The sequence below is a fragment of the Scardinius erythrophthalmus genome, assembly GCF_964197995.2.
Source record: "Scardinius erythrophthalmus genome assembly, chromosome: 1".
Lineage (NCBI taxonomy): Eukaryota > Metazoa > Chordata > Actinopteri > Cypriniformes > Leuciscidae > Scardinius > Scardinius erythrophthalmus.
In genome coordinates, this window is record NC_138221.1 from 66,470,792 (window position 1) to 66,479,601 (window position 8,810).

The 8,810-nt window shown below is 37.3% G+C and overlaps 1 protein-coding gene across 1 annotated transcript in view; it reads left to right on the forward strand.

Moving 5' to 3' along the window:
- LOC308687844 (uncharacterized protein) overlaps nt 1–4,716 on the forward strand; it is a 53,240-nt gene extending 48,524 nt beyond the window's left edge. The window contains exons 10-11 of the mRNA XM_081360673.1: nt 3,500–3,546; nt 3,622–4,716. Of these exons, the coding sequence (XP_081216799.1) occupies nt 3,500–3,546; nt 3,622–4,184 (610 nt within the window). The 3' untranslated portion in view covers nt 4,185–4,716. The remainder of the gene's footprint in view (nt 1–3,499; nt 3,547–3,621) is intronic.
- Nucleotides 4,717–8,810: the final 4,094 nt, after the last annotated feature.

Sequence of the window (8,810 nt, forward strand, 5' to 3'; positions counted from 1 at the left end):
GCCTTTGATAGCAGGCAGCATTCAGCTTCACGAGCCACTCTCCACCGGATAAACACACATCTGTTCATCTGTCCCTGTAACATCCAGACAAGATTCACATTACCTTTGTGATTTATGAACTTGTTTTAACTTTTTATCCAACATAAATGTTCCTCAATTTACCAACAGTACTAATGGACAAATAAAATAGATAACTTATGTTTAGTTACTTTATAGATCTGTTCTACATAATAGCACACATTCATCACTCAGATGTCTACGGTATTTTGTGTTGTGATGTGCTTTTCTGCAATACTTACTGAAGATTTTCCTGTCAGATGTAAATGTACATTTAAAATAAGCGTCTTTAGGATGTATAAGGTTTATGTAACTCCACTTTAGAGACGTAACTTACGTGTCCTTACTGGAGCTCGCCTGTTAGCTAACGTTATACATAATAAAACGTGTTTTTACAGCAAAATCACAACTATACTACACTGTGTAACGTCTTTACACCTTCAACAATTCAACAGTTTACTCTACAGTAGTTCAACACATGCAATTTTAACACAAGGAACCGTGTTTACTCACATTTGAAAGCACCCGCGTCGCTGATCTCTGCGATGTTTGATAATTATGGCGTCATTTTTTAGTCAAATGTCATGAGCGTGTAAGACATGCTCACGAGCACATTATGTTATTTCACGCGCGCAAAAATGAACCTTCAGCTGGCATGATAAAAGTACTCGCGCACAAATTCAACAACCGAGAGGTGTACAGGTAGCTGCGAGCGAGCGCCTGGCATACTCTCATGCTTGTACAGTGGAATCCTGCTCGCGCGCAGCGGCTTCTGCTCGCGGAGTGCTGTTTTGCTCGCGCAGTGGATTTCTGCTCGCTCAGCTGATTTCTGCTCGCTCGAGTCTACATGACTTTTGACAATTTGGGGGCGGAAACCAAGGAGGGCACTGACCCTCTTATGATTGGTCACTTTCATCATGGAAAATCTTGGGAAATCCTAACCCCGCCCACCTTCAGACGCAGCGCGAGTCACTCAGCTCGCTCTGCTACTCCGGCTATCTCTGTATATTTTAGACAACGAAATATGTGATAAAACACCTTACTAACTATTTTCGTTTTCATTTAAAGAAATCTTAAACATGATAGCCACACAAATGTGGTTCATGCAATGCGTATTGATTATATTCACTGCACATAATAACGTTTGCCTATTAAAAACAAAACAAAATATAAAACACAAACCTGCCTATTTTCGTTTTAAATATAATATAAAAACATTAAACATTTTAATATGGTCCAGGCAATATGTGCATTTGTACTAAACAACAGATTTTGCAGTAAACAACATTACAGTTTTTAAATTTTTAAATACAATTATTACAATTTAAAATGACAAAACTCAACCCAGTCTCTTTTTGTTAAATTTCAGTTTGATCAATATTAGCCATTATAAAAGTATAAGTAAAAGGTATAAGAAGCTATACAAATAAAGCAAACAATTCAGTCAAACACACAAAGTCAGCACTCTAGTAAAACCATACAACGGTAATGTTAAATAGCTTATAAAGTAATGAAACTTCCCCTCAGCCAAAACGATTGGCCACAATGGCCAGGGAATAAATTATAGATTCACGAGACCAAAAATCGCCCGTTAGATATACACAAGACGAATTATATCTCATGTTTAACCACTACAGAGACCCCAGCGAAAGCGGCGAACGTCAGAAAGACTATAGCCGAGGAAAGGCTGTTCCAGGCGGGGTACATGAGCGCCGAGCACCCGGTCATCGTTGTATGGTTAGACAAGAGCGCTGACTTTGTATGTTTGACTGAATTGTTTGCTTTATTTGTAGCTTAGCTTCTTATACCTTTTACTTATACTTTTATAATGGCTAATATTGATCAAACTGAAATTTAACAAAAAGAGACTGGGTTGAGTTTTGTCATTTTAAATTGTAATAATTGTATTTAAAAATTTAAAAACTGTAATGTTGTTTACTGCAAAATCTGTTGTTTAGTACAAATGCACATATTGCCTGGACCATATTAAAATGTTTAATGTTTTTATATTATATTTAAAACGAAAATAGGCAGGTTTGTGTTTTATATTTTGTTTTGTTTTTAATAGGCAAACGTTATTATGTGCAGTGAATATAATCAATACGCATTGCATGAACCACATTTGTGTGGCTATCATGTTTAAGATTTCTTTAAATGAAAACGAAAATAGTTAGTAAGGTGTTTTATCACATATTTCGTTGTCTAAAATATACAGAGATAGCCGGAGTAGCAGAGCGAGCTGAGTGACTCGCGCTGCGTCAGAAGGTGGGCGGGGTTAGGATTTCCCAAGATTTTCCATGATGAAAGTGACCAATCATAAGAGGGTCAGTGCCCTCCTTGGTTTCCGCCCCCAAATTGTCAAAAGTCATGTAGACTCGAGCGAGCAGAAATCAGCTGAGCGAGCAGAAATCCACTGCGCGCGAGCAGGATTCCACTGTACAAGCATGAGAGTATGCCAGGCGCTCGCTCGCAGCTACCTGTACACCTCTCGGTTGTTGAATTTGTGCGCGAGTACTTTTATCATGCCAGCTGAAGGTTCATTTTTGCGCGCGTGAAATAACATAATGTGCTCGTGAGCATGTCTTACACGCTCATGACATTTGACTAAAAAATGACGCCATAGATAATGACGTATCCTCTCGCGTGGCCTCCTGGGATAGAAGAGTAGCCATCGGTCGATAACTCGAAAATCTGGGCTGAAACAGTAAGCCATCCGGGAACTTCTCGCCTACTCTTTTATGAGTACTGAGGTTTCGGACATACTACTCCGTTCACGTACTGTTTTTCCCTACTATATAGTAGGAAAGTAGGAATATTCGGACGCACTATAAGTATATGTACGCCCGAATCTCGCGATAATTAGTACGTCACTCTGGTAATTCTCGCCTACTCTTTTATGGATACTAAGGATTCGGACATACTTATTCGCTCGCCTACTGCTTTTTCCATACTATATAGTAGGGAAGTATGCGGTTTCGGACGCAGCGAATGAGTGTGTGAGAGAGAGAGAAAGAGTGTGTGTGTGAGAGAGAGAGAAAGAGTGTGAGTGTGTGTGAGAGAGAGAGAGAAAGAGAGTGTGTGTGTGTGTGTGTGTGTGTGTGTGTGTGTGTGTGAGTGAGGATGTGTGTGTGTGTGTGAGAGAGAGAGAGTGTGTGTGTGTGAGAGTGAGGATGTGTGTGTGTGTGTGTGTGTGTGTGTGTGTGTTAGTGTTTGAATTTTAATTAGTTTATTTTCCTTTGATTAATTTTGATTCCTTTCCTTTGATCAACAAGAAATCTCTAATTTATTAATATTGAATACACACACACACACACACACACACACACACACACACACACAGGTTTAATTAAACTTTAATTAAAGTTATGTTGAATTATATATTTTGTTTGTGTCTTTATTATTTATATCTGTGTTAATTATTGTGTGTGTGCGTGTTTTCTAGTGTGGATCACGGAGGAGAGTTCATGATGGCATCAAGACTACACAGATGTAAGTCCTCAAACACAGTTTTAGTGTGTGTTGTTGTAAATGTTGGTGTTGTAATGTGTGTGTTCTTGTGTTCAGATGCCGTTGATCTCACACTGGATCCAAACACAGCAAACACTCGTCTTGTTCTGTCTGAGGAGAACAGAAAGGTGACGCATGTGTGGGAGAGTCAGTCGTATCCTGATCATCCAGAGAGATTTGATGGGTTTAATCCTCAGGTTCTGTGTGGAGAGAGTCTGACTGGACGCTGTTACTGGGAGGCTGAATGGAGTGGAGAAGATGTTCATATATCAGTGTCATATAAAGGAATCCAGAGGAAAGGAGTGAGTTTAGACTGTATGTTTGGATGTAATGAGAAGTCCTGGAGTCTGAGAGCCTATAATCACAGACTCTCTGTCTGGCACAATAATAACTCCACTGCTGTTTCTGCTGGTTCAGGATCCTGTAAGAGAGCAGGAGTGTTTGTGGACGTGTCGGCCGGCACTCTGTCCTTCTACAGCGTCTCTGACACACACACACTCACACGCTTACACACATTCACACACACATTCACTGAACCACTTTATGCTGGATTTAGACTTATAAATTATGACTCTTCAGTGTCTCTGTGTCACATTAAACAACAAACACACTCTGACTGACACACACACACACACACACACACACACACACACACACACACGTGGAACCATTTAACACATTTAAATTTTTATCAGAAGTGTGATACTACATAAACACACACATTGACTGACTGACACACACACACACACACACACACACACACACACACACACACACACACACACACACACACACACACACACACACACACACTAAATTGTCATTTCTCCAGTTGTGTAACTGATTGTGTGTGTTTCTGCATTATCACCGTTATTGATATTCACACACTTTATTTGTGCACAATGTGTTATTAAAATCCTTCAGATGATCTGATTAAAACTGCTGGATCTCACAGGATTATTATAATCAATAATGTGAGATGAATAACACATCATCTTTATAATCATAGAGATAACTGTAAAATGAACATTAATCTACTGTCACCTCCAGTATTTCACTGTTAATTCACATGTTTTATTACAGTTTAATCATGTTATTGTAGTTTATGGTCAATAAACGCTTGTTCCTGTTTCAGTCTGAACATGTTTCTTCAGTTGTTGATCTTTGACTGTTATTTTCATTCATGATAAACGTTTGTCACCCTGAGTTTCACTGTTTTTACACGTTTGCTTTTTAATGTCCAGTTTTGACTGAATCACTTTATGAATCTTCATCAAAAGAGAGTTTTGACTGAATCTAATACAGAAGAACTGTTGAACAGGAAAGTAAATGAGTCTGGGACAAATAATCAAAGTCAAAGTAAAAAAACACTTTATTTTAATGTGTAATTAAGCGTTTTAAATCAAAATGGATAGTCATATTGTTATTGCTCATATTTTTATGAGTCCCATAGACTTTGCATTGCGACCAACTTTGACACTCGTATCTCTGACTGAGGATTTCGCAGAAACGTGTGATTTGCCACATTTGAAGAGGCTGACAGGCTCTGTAAGAACACACCTCACAATGGGGTAAAAGTGTCACCCCTGGGGGGCAGGAGCGGCCCAAAGTTCCCCATTGACTTACTATGGTGAAGGACGGTCCATGAAACGCTCATTTCTCCTACTATGGTAAATTGCATTGGGATATTTTATACAACATAACTCTGGATCACAGTGTCATAGAGACAAGGGGGCGGGCTCAGTTTACTCAGACGACCAATCAGTCTCTCGGGATCATTGTGAAGCTATCAAGCCACGCCCTAGCAACCATTTAGAGCACCTTAGCAACAAGTTCCATTGAAAGAAATCAAAGGGAGATCCGGATAGAAGTGTCATAGAAACATGAGGGTGGTCTCGTTTGACTGGCGCAGCAAAACAGCCAATCATGAATCACCTCAACACTTTCTAGCCCCACGGTCAACCATTGTCGAGCACCCTAGCAACCAACATCCACAGAGGGATATCTTCCATTCTGAATGTCACAGAGGCGTGGGAGTTGGTTTATATCATTCACACGGACAAGCAGCCTTTGGAGTTTCTTCATTGGCAGCTGCTAAGCCACTCCCTAGCAACCAAATAGAGCACCCTAGCAACCGTTTTGCAAGACCTATATCTCTGCATCAGAACATTGTATAGAGATGGTGGTTGGCTATTTTGACTCATGCTAGCAAACAGGACTTCCAACATGCTACACATGCTAGCTGTGAATAGCTACATGCTAATTGCAATTAGCTTAATATGATAAAAAACAACTCAAAATGTTCTAACATCATGCTAATCATGCTAACATCATGCTGGTAACATGTTAATCATGCTAGCATCATGCTAACATCTTTTGCTAAAAACATGCTTACAAAATACTAATAATGCTAGCATCTTGATAAAAACATATTTGCAAATGCTAAGCATGCTAGCATCATGCTAATTGTATTAGCAATATGTTAATCATGCTAGCATGATTCTAGCAACATGCTAATCATAGTAAATCTATGTAGAATGCTAGAATGTGGTAAATCGTGCTAAATCATGTTAGAAACATGGTAAATCATACTAGAACGTGGTATATCATGGTATCACAACATTGTTAACTGTGTTAGCATCTGCCCAGGGCCGAGTTTTGCCACTGCAAGCACCACTCACATTTTCTTCAGGAAATGTACATTCGAGTTTATAGTTATTATTACAGTAAATACATCTAATGTGTAACAATGACACTGTACAATAAAGTGTTACCAAAAAACCTGAAAAAAACAACAACAAACATTTATCAAGTTTTTAGAAATATACACAGTATTGTGTTTGTTTCATATGGTTTAAAAAAAAAAAAATATATATATATATATATATATATATATATATATATATATATATATATATATATATATATATATATATTGCAATTACAATTATCATTTTAAATTAGAATAAAAAATAAATAAATGCTCATTATGTTTATTTTTTCCAGGTCAGTTTATTTTAAATTAGATCTGGAGAAACTCAAACTAAACATGACAGAATCATCTGAGCAGAAAAGAGAAACTAAAAGAGAATCAACATTGTTCCTCTTGTGGCCTTCAGTCATTATTACATCAGGATTGAAACAACAACTCACTCACTCTCTCTCTCTCTCTCTCTCTCTCTCTCTCTCTCTCTCTCTCTCTCTCTCTCTCTCTCTCTCTCTCTCTCTCTCTCTCTCTCTCTCTCTCTCACACACACACACACACACACACACACACACACACACACACACACACACACTCTGTATCTGCCCATCTCTACAGTCAGAGTGTGATTGCTCAGTCTTGTCCTGAATGTGTCCTCAGGCTGGCACTGTATGAGCCACAAACATAAACAAAGGCTAGTGATGCAAACAAAATCCAGCAAGTGTTTTTAATATCTTATTATTTTAATAACTTAATATTAAAATTCCTGGAGTGTCAGATGACAAAACACGTAAAAAATTAAAGGCCGAAAATTAGACTGATTATTTTTGACACATTTAGAGTAAATATTGCTTATTGCATATTGCAACCAAAAGTAAAGAATCAAAAATGGACACAAAGCTCTTTGTTCATCAGTATCTTCATGTTTCATTCATCAGAACAACTCATGTCTTCACTCTCCTCTTTAATAAACATCTGTTCAATATTGTGTCACTCAGATTTCAGTTGTTTTCACATGGACTTACTCTTGTTTGAATGCCTGTCTTCATCTCATCATTTATCAGGGTGAATTCAAACTCACACACTTATAACACACATGTACAACATTTACAGCATGTACTGAACATTGATGAGTGTCGGATATGGAATAATATAATCTGTCTGATGTCCTGCAAGATTGCTCTGCTTCTTCTTCTTGTGGTGTTTTATGAATTTTCGCCCTCTGCTGGCTGAAGTGTGCATCACAAAGATTGCTGAAATATTCATATTATTATTAATAATAATAAATGTATGATAAAAAAAGAATCCAAAATTCTATTCATCAGCCCTGTTGCTTTAAAATACGTTTTAGTGTATTTCCCCACTGGCATATCAACATGAATTATGAATTATGCAGTAAACTGGTTGAATCTTCATCAGAGTCCTGATACACCGAGCTCATGATCATTTACACATCAGAGATTCAGGCCTTCTGTGATACAGATGTTATCCAGATCATTTATGCTCTGAACATGTTTCAACACTAGAAAACATCCGGCTGGTATGTTTGAAAAATCTATAAACTAATATTACCAAGGAACATAAATAGCCTAAATCACTCACTTGAATATGTAATTTAGGAGCATTAACCTGATAAATCGGAATCTGAACATTTTAACAATGTGGCAGAAAATAAAGTAACAACATGAAAACTCCAGCTGATGATGATGAGGATTGTGATGATGATGATGATGTTGATGATGATGATGATGATAGTGATGAAGATGACGATGATGTTAAAAGATAGGCTATGAGATATTATGGCTAGATTCCTGAGGAAAAGGAAAAACAGCAGAGCACTCATTAAACAGAAAGAGCGAGATTTCCTATAAACTCCTGTGACTGAGAACACTGGACGACTATAAGCTCTAGCATGGTAATATTAACATTAATCTGCTTTTGATAGAATAAAATAATCAGCTTAATTCACATCAGTTTTTCTGCCAGGTTTAAAAGTGATATATTCATGTACATGTTTTACTTTTTAATTAATACATTGACAAATGTTTCCTTCATGTCATGTTTAAGTGTCACTCAGACCCGCAGTAGATGATGATGTAGATTATGGCAAGCCGTTTTAGCATATAAAACTATGGTTTGACTATCCATCAATATATTTTGAATAGATATGATTGCATTTTGATGTCATAATTATAATTTGACTAGTCAGAATGATAATTAGAGATATCTGCAAATATAATTTCACTATTAAGAAATCTGATTTGAGATATCTTTAAATACATTTTGACTAGTAAAAACTCAATTGAAGATATCTGTAATGACGTTATATCTTCAATTTATGCATCACACATACGCAAAGGTAATTAGAGGTATCTCTAATTCAGTTTCGACTAGTCACAATTATATTTTAAGATATCTGAAATGTATTTTCTCCTAGTTGAATCTGCTGTTGTGTGACGTGAGACTAAATTTACTTAACTCCTCCTAGGCTAACTGCTTACAACAGTAAGGTTAGTCTGCTGAGAGAGAAGCTTCTGGATGA